This window comes from Sorex araneus, chromosome 11, assembly GCF_027595985.1.
Source record: "Sorex araneus isolate mSorAra2 chromosome 11, mSorAra2.pri, whole genome shotgun sequence".
Taxonomy (NCBI): Eukaryota; Metazoa; Chordata; class Mammalia; order Eulipotyphla; family Soricidae; genus Sorex; species Sorex araneus.
The window spans coordinates 21,967,173-21,984,731 of record NC_073312.1 but is presented as its reverse complement, the minus strand read 5'-3'; the positions used below and the strand labels follow the sequence as shown (position 1 = coordinate 21,984,731).

The window sequence follows — 17,559 nt, the reverse complement described above, 5'->3', positions numbered from 1 at the left end:
AACCAAAAAACTGGTACTATAAAATTTAGGCTAATTTAGACCACTTTTTATTGTGTATGGGATTTCACAAACATTATTTGCATTTGAAAATAAAATATCTTGTCAAAGATCATTTCTTCTCTCTCTCTCTCGCTCTCTCTTTCTCTCTCTTTATTCATTTGGATTTTGAACCACACCCAGTGGTTCTTCAGGACTTACTCTTAGCAGGTGTCAAGGTACTATACAGGGTGCCAGAAATAGAACACAGATCAGCTGTGTGCAAGAAAAATGCCCTACCTGCTGTACTATTGCTCTGGCCTGCTTGCCTGCTTGAAAGATCTTTCAAGAAAATGTATTTTGCTTGTATCAGAAAACACCAGAGGCATCTTTCTTATTGTTAAGAAAATGGTGAAGGTAGAGCATGCATGTTTCTTTTATGCCTCATAAAATGTTTAATCATCTACATCCAAATCTAAGAACCACTGTGTAGCCAAGTGGTTTCCTGCTCATAAGGAAGGGTGTGTAATTCTGTTTCACTCCCTAATTCAGCATCTCCCTTCCTCTCTAGGGGGCTTTCCCACATCATGACATCATAAACAAGATAGGTCCAGGGTTCAGTTTGGTTATTTTCTTATAAAGCTAATAAACGAGAAAGCCCCAAGCTACCAGCTATTATTTTTTTCCCTCTTCTCAAGCTAGATAGAAATGTAATGTGTTTACAGTTTCTAATTTATTTTTATTAACAAAAACAGGCATTTATAGAGAAATTAGGCAATGCTCTAGAGTGACTTTATTCAGAGAGAAGGGAATTTTGCTTAAATTTTAAAATCTGGCTTCAGTCCTTTGCTCAGAACTATAGGTAGAGGAGGAAAGATGGCAAAAGGGCTGAAGCTGAGCAGAGACAAAAATATATTGCATTGTTTAATTATGCAAAAGAGTTATGTGTGCAGTTAGAGTTTTTGTTAAGGAGTTTGTTTTAGGGCTGGAGAGATAGTACAGGGGCTAAGGCCCTGGCACCACAGATGGCTCCCTGAGCACCACCAAGAGTGACTCCTGAGTACAAAGCCAGGAGTAGACCATGAGCACTTCTGGGTGTAGCCCCACCCCCCTTTCCCTCCACAAAGGAACTTGTTTATAAAAAATCAACATGTTGGGCCGAAGCCACAGGACATGGATAAAGGTGCATGCCTTGCATGCGGAAGACCTCCTTTCCATCACCTGTATCACATGGTCTCACAAGCACCTTCTGGTTCTGTGACTGAGCAGCACTGTATCCTTGGGCCCTTGCATTAAACTATCAACCCCAGTGGGCCAAGAATTGGTGGGTGGGCTGAGTCCCTGAGTCTCCTGAGCACAACTTTGGAGAACCCCCCACTATCAAAAAAATGCCATATTATTTTGAGGATGGTAGTTTGGGTCACATTTGTATTTCATACTTAGATTTATCAGTATAGACATGCAAGTGGGTTTTAGAATCAGTTAATGTGGATTAACTTGCAAGTTTTGTAAATTAAAAGAAGTACTTGAAACCACTTGCATGGTTAGAACACATTCTGTAAGCATGTAGCTGAGAGATCAAGCTTTCATATCAAATGATATCCAAAGTTTTATACAACATGTATACATACTGAAGAAGTATAACTCAAAGTTATATAATTTTCAGAACCAGCTTGATAGTGTGAATTATACAAGTTCTGCTAACTGGAAAGTGTTACCCAGTAGTTTCATTCCCGGGATGGGAGATGTGTGCCGAAAGTAGACTAAGGATCGAACATCATGGCCTCTTAGTATCTCTATTGCTAACCATAATGTCCAAAATTAGAGAGAGGGAGAGAGAGAGAGAGTAAGAAGGAAGATGCCTGCTGCAGAGGCAGGAGGTGGTGGGAGGGATACTGGGAACATTGGTGGTAGAAAATGTGCACTGGTGAAGGGATGGGTATTCCATCATTGTATGACTGAAACTTAATCACAAAAGTTTGTAACTGTATCTCATGGTGATTCAATAAAAAAACTTTCACCATATAACTTACTTCTGTTGAAATATACTACTAAAATATAATGGGTATAGTTGGCCAACAATATAATTGCAAGCAACAAAATTATTGACATTTAGGATGAACAGAGATTAGTAGGTACCGGGTATATTTAGCAATATTCTCTATGGTGCTGACCTTAAAGACTCATTATTCAATTGGAGAGAAAAAATGGATTCATAAAGATTAAATGCTGAAGCTACAGAGATGGTGTCTGTTGACATTTTAGATAAGAGATTTTATATATAATTTTTGAAGTAGGTTTTCTCAGAAGTAGCAGTTAGGGGATTTAAAAAAAATCCAATTTCATTTTGAACTCATTGGGCCAACAAGAGTGAATCCAAGATGGCGTCCCTTTCCTTAGAGAAGACGAAACCTGAGTAGCTGAATGAGAGACTTTCACCCTGGTGGGTGTAGATAAGCATGTGTCGGTATCTGAGAGAAGCTTGTCTGTTTCACATGAGTGTGTTAGTCCCCTGACTTCCAGTGCTCACCCAAGCCAACTGATGAATTCAGGCAGCAGAGTCAGGGCACTGGTATTTGCCAAACACAGAACTCAGGTTAAAATAGTATAAATCAATTCCTCTCAGTCTGTCATAGGGGCTGGAGCAATAGCACAGCGGGTAGGGCGTTTGCCTTGCATGAAGCCAACCCAGGTTTGATTCTTCTGTCCCTCTCAGAGAGCCTGGAAAGCTACCGGTGGTGTATTCGATATGTCAAAAACAGTAACAACAAGTTTCACAGTGGAGACGTTACTGGTGCCCACTCCATGAACAACGGGATGACTGTGCTACAGTGTAGTCAGCCATTGAGTAGGCAGACTGAGGAAGAAGAGGTGCCTATTGAATATGAACTACCTTCTGTTTTCAGCTGAAGATGCAAAACAAAACTCAGGGATCCCAAACAAATAGTGAATATAAAACTATAGCTTGGTGAGGTAAAGACCTCTGTGCACAACTCAGTTTTCCCCTCTGAATTGTACTCAGAATAGCACTGACTCTTATTTGCCCACACTGTACAGAATGTGGACTTTTAATTTATTGTCAGATAAAATCCAAATAGCTAATGTCTGAATGGTTCTTTATCTGAATATTCCTGTTTTGGGGTAGAGACTGCCACCATCCAATGACGGTGTTTTGTGAAGGCTAATACTATAATTAATTTCTTACTATACTCAGCCAATATTGACAGTGAACCATGCTATTGTTAGCATTACTTGGCAGGGACTCCTGCAACAAAAGAATCTATAACCATGTTTGACAGTTTGTCCAACCAGAAGAATGGGATGTTTAGGAAAAGAACACTGTTTTCAGAATGGACACAATATGGTTAATGCTGTTAAGAATTAAGAGCATTAAGCTTTTAAGCCAAAAAGAAAGCTCGATGCTAGCTGCCCACCTCAATCCCTCACCCCCACTCCTGTATAGCTGCTCATAAAATGATTTGAAGAGTAGGGCATGCTTCAAAGTACTATTTATGGTGTATTATGAAAAACCCTGAGTAAGGAAATGCCAAACAATAGATTTAATCTTTTGCTAGTAGGGAAATAATAAGCTATTTATGATTTTCTTATGATGTTTCGATGACATATGGTACTTCTAACCTAGTGACAAATTAATTGACTTGGTTTAAAAGGAAATGGAAACAGTTAATGAAGAAGGACAGGATATGTATTACCAGGCAGCTGGTTCTGCCACTGCTGGCTTATGGAGACAATATACATCGGACAGCTAATGAGTCTCTGTTGCATAAGATAGATTCTCTTTATAATAGAATTGCACGCTTTGTCTCTAAATGGGGTTATTATACACACCATTGCACAATGTTTGAAGAGCTTGGTTGGCCCTTGTAGAGGGTTAGGAGAGAAATAAATTGAAAAACAATCGTACTTAAGACCTTCAATCCATCAAGCACTCCATATTTATCTAAATTACTCGCACGTTCTCCCAAAATAAAAATCTGCATGATACACATGGCTAGAATGTTAATGATGACCAGACTTCATGTTGGCTTTATTAGTTAGGTTTTTCTATTGTCCAAATAGAGCAGAATGTATGCTTGTAGAAGAAGTTCAAGCCCCCATTCCCCCTGCTCTTCATACTTTCAATGTCTCAGACCCTGAAGTTTCACTGGTTACTAGCAACACATATGCTTTGCTGGATTCCAGGTATTTAACTCTCAGAACTTTCTGAACTTGAATACTCTGATAGTATTAATGCCAAATTTCTTTACATTTCCCCACAAAGTCTAGTTGCTTCCTTCGCTTTTAAGATAAGTCTATTTCAATTCTTTTACACCCTAGGAAAAACAAAACAAAACAAAAATTGGAAGTGATCAAAAAACAAAAAAGCTGCACCTCTTTTTCCCTCTGATCATGCAGATATCATGCAATGTGAGTGACATGAACAGAACTCATTCCAGGCCGTAAATCAGGAGAGGGGGGTATAGATTTCTGCTCTGACATGCCACACCCTTCACTTAGCTTTGAACTTGACTTCTTCTGGCTCCATTTTTCTATGAATATTATGAGGTAGTATGTATGAATGATGTCGTTCACTTGGATACAGATTGATTCAGGGTTCTAACATGCCCCACTGGAGGTGAAGTTACATGGGAAATGTCAATTAGGACTAGATTTAATTTTGACTTAAGGGACTTGGACTTGGAATTCATTTGTTCATTCCCGTTTGACCTCAGAATTCTCACCTGTGTGGGCAGCAATGCTATTAGTTTCCTTATGTCTCTCTTCTCTGGAGCTCTTGCCTCTCTCCACTGGGAACCACTCAAAAAGAATTGCATCTGTGAAACATTGGCAGGTTCTTGGAGTAAGATGGTCTTTTCAGTTTAAGACATTATTCGATCCCATATCAGATTGCTTTCTCCTCGTCCTTGTGAGGTTCTTCTCAAGTCTGCTTCTCTAGTACTGGAGAGAGAAAGCCGAGCTGAAAGAAATGGGCAAAACAGTTTCCTGGGCTGTGCCTCCTATTTATTACCCTCTCCAAATGGAATTTTGAAGCCTTGTCAGAAGTGTTATTTTTCCAACAGAGCAGGCGTTAAGAGGCTATAGAAAATAAACTCACCTCCCGATATCTTCCTTATTGCCTGCTACATCCATTTACTGGGAAGATTATATTGTAAGGGGTGGCAAAAGGTGTTGAACAGCCTAGGAAAATCACCACTTTGTAATTCTATTTGTTCAAGCTTTCTGTTTTTGCACGGGTTTTAGGATTTTCTTGTCATTTCTGAAATTATTTCTTTAACAGAAAGTATTATTTTGCTGGGTGTTTCTCTGGAAACTTATTCCATCCTACCAATTTTAAGTTGCATACTCTTAACAATTGAGCTGTGTCATTTGTAGTCAAGTTTCTGTAATTTTGGTCAGAAAAAGATTGGAAGGAGAGGGGCTGGAGAGATAGTTACAGGGGTTAAGGTGGTTGCTTTGCATTCATTTGACTCTTTTTATCCGTGGTTTTGGGTCCCCTTGGCACTGCCAGGAGTAGCCCCTGAGCACACCTGGTGTGGCTTCCACCCTCCAACCCAAATATTGAAGAAAGGAAAAGGAAAGCAAACAATGACTAGTAAATTTTCTTTTACCTAATTTTTTCAATGACTTTACTTGAGTATTCTTTGGGGGGTTGCGGGGGGAAGCAATGGAAATCAAATAAAAAAGGGCACAGACTATTTGATATTAATTCTTAAAATAGTTAGCTCTATGTAAAAATTAGTTTTCATTTGACTACAGTTTATTCAATGAGAACTTTTTACCCGTATTTCCCTATTTACCATAACATGTTATGTTAAACTTATTATATTTAAACCATGTTATGTATAACTTAAGGAAACAAATGTACAGAGTAGATATGCTTCCTTCTTTCCTTCCTTCCTTCCTTCCTTCCTTCCTTCCTTCCTTCCTTCCTTCCTTCCTTCCTTCCTTCCTTCCTTCCTTCCTTCCTTCCTTTCTTTCCTCCTTCTTTCTCTCCTTCCTTCCCTTCTCTCATTCCTTCCTCGTCTGATCATTGGCCAAGTTCCAGGGGTTCTTCTTTAGTACTGTCATTGCACCCATCTATTCTCCATCCTAAACACTTTAAATGCAACTTTCTTCACTTTTTCTATTGTCCAGGTACCTTGAGCTATTTCCTCATTATGTTCTCTGTCTCTCCACCCAAATTCTTCCTTTATTTCTTTTTTCTTTTCATTTTTTTTTTTTGCTTTTTGGGTCACACCTGGCTATGGACATGGGTTTTTCCTGGCTCTGCACTCAGGAATCACTCCTGGCAGTGCTCAGGGGACCATATGGGATGCCGGGAATTGAACCCGGGTCAGCTGCGTGCAAGGCAAACGCCCTACCCGCTGTGCTATTGCTCCAGTCCCCAAATTCTTCCTTTAAAGATAAACTCATGTGTGGATCATTTTGGACTCCCAGTTGCCTGCTCCAATGTGTCCCAAACCCCTTTGTTCTCCCTCCTTCTGCGCTGCACTCCTGATGCAGAGATGCCTTTCTGCTGTCCTGTCACTGAGCGAACAGTTCTCTTTCCTCTGCCCAGGGCAGGCTCCAGCTCATTCATTCTGCTTGTTTGCCTTATTGTCTTTAGACCTTTCTACTGGTGCTACGCCTTGCAGTGCACAGAAGGCCACGTGGTGTTGGGGATTGAACCTGAGTAAAGGGACAATTCAAGTAGCATTTTTGTAATATTTACACTCCCCCACCCCCACCCCCTACATTTCCCCCAATACCGCCAATTCTTCTAATCCCTGCTTCTGCTGGCCAGCACTGGCTTTTCTGCCAGCACTGACCTTGTGACTCAGACATGTGACTCTAACCTGAGGCTGAGGGGGTCTTTCTCATTCTCATTTCTTTGCATTCAAATGTTGGGCACATGCTTGGACCTCGGAGGCCTCTCTGCATGGTGGGATCACTCTCAAGGTGCACACAATCGGCCTGGAGTTGTGCAGTCACTTTAGATGCTTTCACATACCCTGCCCGGGCTGTTCAGGACTCTTTCCCTGTGGGGTCATTCACCTCCACCTGTGGACATGCTCTTTACCAGGAAAAGGAGAAACTGTACGTGGAATTAAAGCACATCATCGCCCGGCACCCTGGTCCCGAGGCCGCGGAACAGCTCCAGATCTACCGACACACGCTGCGGGAGAAGACCAAGCAGCTCAAAGTAAGTGGTGGCTCTGGATATAGAAGGATAGCCACAATCAAGGTGTGGGGGTGGGGTTGGGGGACACCTGGACCAGCCCCCTCCCATATGACAAACTTCAGAGAGATCAGCTTTGGGCAAGTTTGGTTCCAGGAGGAGCAGGTCCAGCCTGAGACACCCCTTTGCCCCTAGACTACAAGGCCTGCCCTCCCCCACCCACAGTTTTCACCGCCTGAAAGAGCGTGGTGAGCAAACGAGAAAGGAAGAAGATGGGGAGAAGATGATGGCCATGGAATGGAAATTAGGGTTTGCCTGGGTCTCGGATGAACTGAAGGGCTTGAACCGTGAGGAACAGAAGGAAATGTCTGAACCGCTGTTATCCACAAAAGTAGTTGTCTGAACCGAAGCAGGTCCTTGCTGTTCTATTCCAATGGTAATAAATGCACACGAAGTTCGGGCTATTCCCCAGCCCCATGGCCCTAATCATCTATCAATTAAGTAGCCATGAAAGGGAAGTAAAATTGTGCATGAATTCTTTCAGCATAAAATTTCCTTCTAGGTTTTATAAGAGCCTCAACTGGGGAGATAGAATGTTTTACATGAGCCTTTAAAAAGTTTTCTCAAGAACTACATTCCAGTATGTTTGGAACTTTGCCTCCTAAGTGTGTACTTAGATATTCTTGGCATGTCAGGAATCTCTCTCTCTCTCTCTCTCTCTCTCTCTCACACACACACACATACACACACACACAATACACACACCCTTTAGCACAGTCAACTAAATCCTGCCACTTACCTGCGCAGGAGTGGCTGGTCATTGCCATCCTGCTTCCCGGGTGAAATAGATGCCCTGATACCAGTATAATTCTGATCTTTTCACTGATAAGATGCTATAAATCATGTCCTTTTGCTTTAAAAGGGGCAGATGCAACCAAAGTCTAATTAGAGCATTCCTTGTCAGCTCTCTACTCTGTGTACCTTTCATAGGAGGCATCCTGGGACATAAATTGAGTTTTGCATGGGGCATAAGCTTTTGATGATTTCCATCCCTTTAAACAGTGGAATATTTTAAACTAAATAAACCCAGGTCTTTATCTCAGCGGTAGGCATAGACAGGAAAAGCATGTGTCTGCATTCATCCTACCGTGGAGAAACTATTCAGGCGCATTTAGTGGCTCACAGGAGACTTGTTACTTTAACCCTTAAGCTTGGGAAATCCAGATTTTTGCTCTGACTGAAAATTAACCTTGTGTGGAAGAGGCTCCAACGTGGGTGGTATGGAGCTGGTCTGTTACTCTGTCCTCATGACTGTGGACTTTTTTAAAATGGAAGTTCTGTTTTCATTGGAAACAGGGTCATTGTTCCTAAGAGTTTAGTTCCTGAGACAGATTTTCATCTAAGACAAAGTCATATTCTTTGGACAGAGAGAAGGTCTAGGGGTTAAGGCACTTGCCTTCTATGCTGCCTGACAACCCTGGTTCAATCCCCAGCACCACACATGGCTACCACACATGGTCAGCACCAAGCATGACCAGGAGTGATATCTGAGCCAGTCCTGAGCAACCCCTGGGTGTGGCCCCCAAACAAACAAATTATATTCTTTAGCTCCAAGATAGAAGAGTTGTTATAGCATGAGACATAAAAGTTCAGAAGCTGGAAGACACTCAAAAGGCACATGCTATAATCACAAGCAAGAGGAAAGAAATATGGCATGCACCTTAGATCAACAATCTTCTCTCTGTCTCTCTCTGTACCTTTCTGTCTCTGTCTCTGTCTCTCTCTCTCTGGAGCTTTCCCTTTCTCTTTTGTTTAAAAAATTTTTTATTGAATAAACATGAGAAAAGTTACAAAGCTTTCAGGTTTAAGTCTCAGTCATACAATGATCAAACACCACCCAAAACCCCAGTATACCTCCCATCTCACCCCCCCTCCCCTGTCTGTGTGGCTGATGATTTTCACTTTACTTTCTCTTTACTTTGATTACATTCAATATTTCAACCGAAAACTCACTATTATTAATTGGAATTTCCCCCCCAAAATCAGACCTGCCGAAAAGGCATCATTTGATAATTTGTTTTCCATTACTGAGAATGAAGAGCATATGAGGTTGCACAGCCACTTTCGAGTTTTGGATTACTGGTATTTTAGTAATTAAGTCCAGAGAAATTTATGCCAGAAGTTGCGTCACTGCAAGCTCGGACCTCTGGTTAGTGGGCTCCATAAGATGGCGGTCGCCACACCTCTGGGACAGGAAAGGCCGAGAGAGAAAAACCTTTCACTTCCCAGGACGGCATGGGGCCGTAACTTAGTTCACAGTCTAGAGGCATTCTGCAAGAAGCCGCTGGGTGCCGAAAGTAGTCATTAAGCCTCGGGATCATGGTCTTTTAGGAGTGGAGGAGCTGTTCTTGTGAGGCCACTCTTGGGGTCTCCGCTTTCCCTCTCTTGAGCATGCTTTGTAAGTTCTATTCAAATAAGTAAGCCCTCATTCTTCCTGACCATGTTTAACCCAGGAGCATCTACCTGACATAACAATATGAGTGCAGATAAACTTGACTATTGCAGCCCCCCCCCACCCCATTACATTTGGCTCCCCCCTGCCTCTTATCAGCTAAGCTGTAGGCCTTTGCTTTGTGGCAATGTGTTTTCAGAGCCTAGGTAGAGAGTCCATGAATCAGTCCCAAACCCAAAATAAAAAGGGAAGAGGCATTTATCAGAAGAGCAACGTAGGAAAACACAGAAACTCAAGGCTAGTTCATAGCAATGGGGGTAGGATTATCCCAGAATATATTTTTTTAAATGATTCATATTCCCTAGTGATGTCTGACTTGAATAGTTTTAAAAAGAAAAAAAAGGCTTTAGAATACTTTTGTATTATATGTCTGGGAATTTTCCTGTCCCTACTCACCATGTACCTTGAAATAGTCCCATTCACTTTGATCATGTTTGAATGTTGCCTGATGGTTTTCCTTTGAAGCGTGGGAATGAGGTTTCATTTACACTTGTCACTGGGTCTTAGGAGTCTTCAAACCTTGTCAGGGTTTTTACACAGATGCAGACTTGGAACCTGAAGAAGCATGCAGGTGAGTTATTTAGGCCTGGCCATGGTTTTGCACCTTACTGGCAAAATTGAAAAAATATATATTTTAAAAAAAAGGCTAGTTGTCTCAGAATGTATCTTTTGTTAATGCTGCTTTCTTTTTCACGTTAGGTTTTGTCTTCAGAACTGAATATGTATGAGTCCCAGAGCCAAGAATATAAGTATGAAATTGAAAAACTTAGCAATGAACTGCTGAATTTAAAGAAGAAATACCTTGCTCAGAAACGCAAAGAACACATTCAGCGGTAAGAATTGGTCCTATGCTCTGCTAATTCTGGTGTCCAGAATTTGTTGTCCAGACTTATTTTAGGGTGAGTCCCTGTGTCATTGCAGATTGCACTGGAGGCAAAGTAAGATCAAACAATGCTCCCCCCTGCTCCCATCCCTGGTCACTCATGGGGTTCAGGTTTGAACCCCATCACAGGACTCAAATAGGGACCTGTGAATATCTGCTCACTGGTGGCCCTATCAGAGAGCAGAGGGAATGCCATGGGGTTTGTCCTCAACCTTCTTTTCTTGGTTTGGAGGCAATGGTGCCATAATTAGGTTTGCAAACAAGTCAGGCTGCTTTGGGCTGAAGAACCAGTCACATTCCAAATCGAGTGCAGAAAATTTTGCCAAGGGATCTTGCTTATAAACATGAGCACTTAAAGCCCTCTGACCCATCTCTTTGTCTAGCAACTGGCTCCAAGTCCTGCTGTGGATGTCTTCATGAATACTTATTCCTGAAGGATGTGATGGATGATGCAAATACATTGGTTGGACATTTGGGGCTTGCTTTGTTTTCATAGTTTGCCCAATTCCTGGTGTTTAGAGCGGGCTCAAATTAGCCAGTAGGTTTGAATCTTGAAACTTGGTTTGATTGGGTAGCAGATGAGCTGGTTCATTCTGTAGTGGCTCACCTTCTGGGGTGAGAGTCAAGTGTGATATTTCACCCATATATACCCTTCCGGGGTCTGCTGCGAGATGGTTTGAACGCATCTGCCCGTATGATTCATTCACGGCAAACAGCTATTTAAAGTAACTGGATGCAAATTCATCTGCTCGTAAAAACCTACTCTTCTTATAAATCAGAGGAGTCCCCCATTCCACATTTAGATGCCCCTGCCTTGGTAGAATAAAATACTGCTAAAAATTATAGCTAATTATATGAATCTGTCTTAATGTGACGGCCTAGCTGCGTCTCATTCTGAATTGTGGTTGAGATTTATTAAACAGGCAGATTCTCAGACTGCATTTTCAGAGATTCAGATAGGCAGACTGGGGTCCTGGCTGTAGAAAGTTCCTATTTAATTAATATTGGAGTAGAGGCACTGCAGGTTTCTTTCAGGCTAGGATGGCAGTGTTTCTTAGGCTCAGGGACCTGCTGACACCCTTACCAGTAGAACAAACTGAACCTTTAGACTACTCTTTGGATAACTGAAAATATTTTAAAACATTTTTTTAAATTTTAGAATACTTAAAAAAAATCTCCATTATATTTTAACTCACAAATTCCATGAAAGTGCTATTGTTACTTCACATCATGGTTATTCAGAAGTTGACTTTTAATTCTTAAAGATCAAAGAATGTATAAATAGAATCTCTCTTTTTCTTCTTCCTCTCGAGCCCCTTGGTGGGTCCTTTCACTCCTCAAATCCAGGTGCACCAATTTAGAGACCAGGGATCTGGCTTACTTAGCTGCAGTTGGTTTTGCTAAAGCATTTGTTTCCTGAAGCCAGTTAACTTTTCTGCATTGACCCCCAGGGTTTGACCTATACTCTGGCTTTATTGACCCCGCACAGTTGAGTAGACACTGAACTAACCTAACAGCACCCCTCTGTTGTCCTAGCCCTTCCCAATAGCCCATTCATCAGCAATCATATCTACCCCTCATGACACTCTTAATGGAAATGAATTATAATGAACCAAATGAAAAATTCAGTTGCAGTTGTCATATTTGAAGTGCTTTCGAGCCACATGGATGAGTGGACAGACTCCAACCTTGTAAGGCCCCAATGTACAGGTCCTTCTGCTTTTGTGGAAGGTTTTCCTGCAGAGATTGCTCTAAAAATTGGGCCTTTGTGGCCCCCCTTCTTTTAATTGTTGGTTTTTGGGCCACATCTGTCAGTGCTTCAGGGATTATTCCTAGCTCTGAGCTCAGGTATCACTCCAGTCAGGGTTTGGGAGCCCCCAAAAGTAGAAATAGAATTTGGGGTACCAGGGATTGAACCTGGCTCAGCCATGTGCAAGGCAAGTGCCCTACTCATTGTGTTGGTTCAATGAGTCCTTTTCTTCTTTTCATTTGCTCCTTATTTGTAGACACTTTGACCTGGTAGGGCTTTATCCGTGGTTCCATTTGGTTGGGGATGCCTGGAGGTGGACAGAGAAGTTAGATTGGGGTAGGGTGAGGTGAGGGGGGAAGAGAAAGAGAGAGGGAGGAGAAAGAGAACTGTAGAGAAAAATGCAGAGGCATGAACAAAAGTGCTGAGATGGTTTAGACTAGAAGGAAGAAGGCTGAAGGGAGTCATTATAATGGTCTATAAATACATTAAAAATAATATAGAGGAAGCTTATTCCCATTACTCAGCTTAGACTAAGCCAGAAGCAGTAAGCTTAAATTTCTTCAGATGGGAAAATTTAGGTTATTTAAGGCAAGACATACAGGGGGCTGGGCGGGGTTGGCAGGGGGAGTATTGGAGTGGAACGGTGAATAGAGATGGGTGGGGTGGGAACCCCATCTCACCATAATCAGGAGGTGGCCAAGTTGCCAAAGTGCTGGAATGAATTCTTTCTGCTGGATTGGCTTAGGGCTAAAGTTTTGGTCCTATTTATGAAGAATGGTTTTCTATAATAATGAAATCAATTTTGCTAAGGAAAAGCTGGATTGATTAACCAATCCTCTATAGGTTCTCTTCAAATGCAATAATTTAGAATAATCACTGTAGAAGTTCTTCCCAAACTTGCTCTTTACAAATTAGTATTTTATAGAATTTCTTCTTTTTTTTCTTTAACCTTCTACTTTTCTCATACACCTGATATATATATATATATACCCATGCACTTGCCCTGGAATACCACTCAGGCAGGTCCAAGAGTCTGCAGTACATATCCTCCCCTCTCAACCCACCTACACACACAAAGGTAGAGTTCAGTCCCCTACAGCAAATCATTCCTACTTGTCAAATTAAATTTTTGACTTTTGTTTGTTTTTGTTTGGGGGGCCACACCAAGTGATACTCAGGTCTTCCTCCTGGCTCTCAGGATTACTCCTGGTGGTGCTTGGGGGACCATATGGGTGCTGGTAATTGAATCCAGGTCGGCCATGTACAAGGGAAGCGCCCTATCTGCTATACTATCTCTCTGGTACATTAATTTTTAAGACAGGGTTCCAAAGATTATACATTCCTTAAATGTACAATAGATAACTTGAGTAAATTTGAAGTACTTTGGCAGGACAATGGAATGGATATGTGCTTCATTTTTTATATTTGTTATTTTGTGTTGGGACCACACTCGGTGTTGATCAGGGATGGCTCTTTGTGATGCTTAGGGGACCTTGGTGTGCTGGGGATTAAGTCTGGGCCTCCTGCACACAAAGCATGTGCTCTAGCACTTCCATCTGTCTTTGGGTCCCTCGTGGGGATATATATTATAGAAGATGCATTGTAGATTTTAGGGTAGAATTTCCTTTGCCAATTTTACTATTTTATTTACCTTTCCATGTTTCTTTCTTTTTTTTTAATTTCCCAAGTTTTGGTGCTCAGGAGGTCCTCCCGTTCCCCATTCTCCCTGGAATTCTTGGCCTTCAGTTCGGCACATGGGCTGGAGGATATGATGCTCCTGAGGCCCGAAGTGTTGGGAATACCAGGCTGCTCAGGGCTCCAGGACTGCACCCCATGATAATCAGGGGGTCATATGTCCCAGGCATCTAACCCAGGTTGGATGCATACCCGGCATGTATCCTAACCATGAGATTATCTGCCAGTAATATTTTTTACTATTTTACTATTTACATAGGCATGTATCCTAACCATGAGATTATCTCCCAGTAATATTTTTTACTATTTTAAATATTCCTAATAATAGCTGCTGCTTGTTAGGAAAAGTCACAAAACAATCTGCATTTTATAAATGTTCAACTTTGATGAAGATTTCTTATGCATAGTAAATATTGATAAGTTTCCCCTGGAACTTTGGAATATAGAAGTTGATAAATGATGAATTAGTCATTATCATTGAGCCAAGGGAAATCTTTTGACTAATCTTTAAAACTAAACAAGTATTTTATAAATCAGGAAGATGATTACAAGTCTGAAGCTGTAGGCCCATAGTGCTTAGGTTATAATGAGGTTTTCAGTCCCTATTTAGATCAGCATTAGGAGGGCACATTTAATTGTGTCGTTCTCTAATTCCATGTGTTATTGATGAACATCTAATTAGATTTAAACAACCACCTTGTCTAAGACTGGAAGCTTTAATCAAAGCAGTTTTCAGTGGCTAACACACCCTAAGAACTTAGAGAACATCAAACTTAGAAAAGGAAAAAGATATTAAGGAAGTTAACTTTCATCTCCGCTCTCTTACAGAAACAAGGACAGAATTCTCCTGGATCCTTTCACAATGCCCAGACCAAATGTCTCCCAGTATGCTGGGGGTGGATTTCCTCTCAACAGGTCGTCCAAGGTGAAGTCCTAACTGGAAGCTTCTGGCCTGGTCCAGTTAAACAGCTTCTAAAACTCACAATCTGGAGCATCACAGAGGAATCTTTTCCAGATCCCATGGATCACAGATACATAGTTTGGAAAATCAGTGCTGTTTTAAAAATGCAGAAGTATTACAGTTATATTCATATAAGAAGGATATTGCTCTACTTGGTCTACCTGGATATTAACAGATTGTAATTATTTCTATTCAGTTTGGCTGACTCATTTCATGAAGCAAATCTTTTGTTTTGTACTAGACTGATTGATCTGAAAATTACCACATCTAGACATTCCATATGGATGAAGCTTTGGATATTAATTTCTCTACTAAAGACAATATGACACTTGAAGTTTTTATACTTAAAGCATATTTTTGGAAGTACAGTACATTCTTATTAATAAGAATCTCCTTTATTTATTTTTCTCATCAACAAGTCATCGCCTGGGATTTTTATAAAGAAGAATAAAATCTCAAGTATCTAAAAGCTATGATGAGGATGATTTCTATATGGAATTCTTTTAAGACCTGGGGCATGAAAATCTATTCCAAAGAGACATAATAGTACTTCATCATAAAAACATTTTTTTAAAAAAGCTTTGTAGATATTTTGATCTTTGTTTTGGGAGAATATGTAGCTAAAGTTTAAAACTACTGTAAGAGGGTAGGGCGTTTGCCTTGCACGCGGCCGACCCGGGTTTAAATCCCAGCATCCCATATGGTCCCCTGAGTACGGCCAGGGGTAATTTCTGAGTGCAGAGCCAGGAGTAACCCCTGTGCATCGCAAGGTGTGACCCAAAAAGCAAAAAAAAAAAAAATTAAAAAAAAACTACTGTAAGAATTGTTTAGCATGAGGGTTTGATTCAGAGGAACCAGAACTGTGAGATGAGTTTGGTCTGGTATCCTCTGGAGACTGGGATGGCACAGGAAGTCTGTCTGGCTTCCAGGCTGCAGACTAGCATTTTGAGATGCTGAATCTACTGTGTTTTTCTGTTGAAGCCGCCATTAAGTGAGAATCAGGTTAAAATTTCTATATAAAGGGGACTCATTCAGTCATACTAGGTGAGGACACTCTGAACATCTATCTCCCCATAACTTACATTCAATAATTTTTTGAAAAGTTGTGAAGTAAGTGGCTCAGGAGTAATGCAATGACAATGCAAGTGGATTGTTCCTTTCATGCTGTGAAACTCGTTTCCAAGGTGGGGAGAGGTAGACTTAGTGACCCCGAGATATTTGTTCAGATTATCCAGGGAAGTGGAAACTTCTGCGTATTCTGTTGTCTCTCTCAACTCACCTTCCCAAACAAACCCAAGGCAACGATGACCACGACAGTGGTTTATTCCAAAGTCATCCCAGAAAAGGTAGGAAGGGTGGGGAAGTAGAACTGAGAAGTGACAGGGAAACCAGGCTATGGGATAGTCAAGTCCTGTCATGGGAGACTGCATCTTACAGGGACCTCTGAAGACCATATGATCTTATCTCAGAATTGTCCCTAGCAGGATGAGGGATCTGGAGTAAATATATGCCCCGGATTGTTAGTCATTGGGCAATGACTTCTCTGGAGAAATCCTTATGGCTTTACTTGGCTGCTGGTAAATCAGGGTCTGCCATCCTGGGGGCAGACCTTCAATAAAGGAACTACATGTACTGATAATGGGAAGCGTCAAAGTGGTGCAGGGCTAGAGAAAGGGTTGAATAGTGTTAGCTTCTAATTTACTTCCCAGTGGTCCTAATGGGAGGATTATAGCTGGAACAGCCTCCAGTGTAGCTGGTGGCCCCATAGTGGATGGTGATCATTCGATCTTTACACACCATGGAGGATGAGTGTGTGTCCTAGAGATTTTACCAAGAGCACACCAAAAGCCAGTGGGGTCTTTTCCATTTTTGAAATCATACATCTCCCCACTGTTTATGCTTTTGCAGTTAAGGTAAGGTGGTTACGACACATTCGCAGTACTGGAGATTTTCTTCTCTGGGAGGGATATTTTTTATTTTTATTTTTTTATTTTTTTTCAGATACTATAAACATATTTATTTTTTAATTAATTTTTAATGAATCACAGTGAGATACACAGTTACAAAGTTGTTCACGATTGGGTTTCAGTCATGTAACGTTTTAACACCTGTCCCTTCACCAAAGTGCATTTCCCACCACCAATGTCCCGTTTCCCTCCTGCCCTCACCCCACCTCTGTGGCAGGCACTGTTCTTCTTTCTCTTCTGTCTCTGTCTCTTTGTCTCTGTCTCTCTGTCTCTGTCTGTCTGTCTCTCTTCCTTCCCCCTCTCTCTCTCTCTCTCTCTCTCTCTCTCTGTCTCTCTCTCTTTCTCCCCCCTTTTGGGATTTATGGTTTGTAATACTGATACTGAAAGGTTATTAGGGATGATATTTACTCTTTATTCTAAGTGAGCATGAATAAAATTTTCACTGTAATAAGACAATCATTCCTCCTGGCCTTTGTGACTCATGCAATCATTTATGTTTCTCAAGCGTAGTAAACAAACTTTTTTTTTTTAGTTTATTTTTAATTAGAGAGTCATCGTGAGGGTGTAGTTACAGATCCATACATCTTTGTGCTCATGTTTCCCCCATACAAAGTTCGATAACACATCCCTTCACC

At 41.2% G+C, this 17,559-nt stretch overlaps 1 protein-coding gene across 1 annotated transcript in view; it reads left to right on the top strand.

Annotated features, from left to right (window-relative positions):
• The window catches only part of CFAP58 (cilia and flagella associated protein 58), a 98,077-nt gene extending 83,144 nt beyond the window's left edge, over positions 1-14,933 (top strand). The window contains exons 15-17 of the mRNA XM_055119165.1: positions 7,061-7,180; positions 10,368-10,501; positions 14,825-14,933. Coding sequence (XP_054975140.1) covers positions 7,061-7,180; positions 10,368-10,501; positions 14,825-14,933 — 363 coding nt within the window. The remainder of the gene's footprint in view (positions 1-7,060; positions 7,181-10,367; positions 10,502-14,824) is intronic.
• The last annotated feature ends 2,626 nt before the right edge of the window (positions 14,934-17,559 follow it).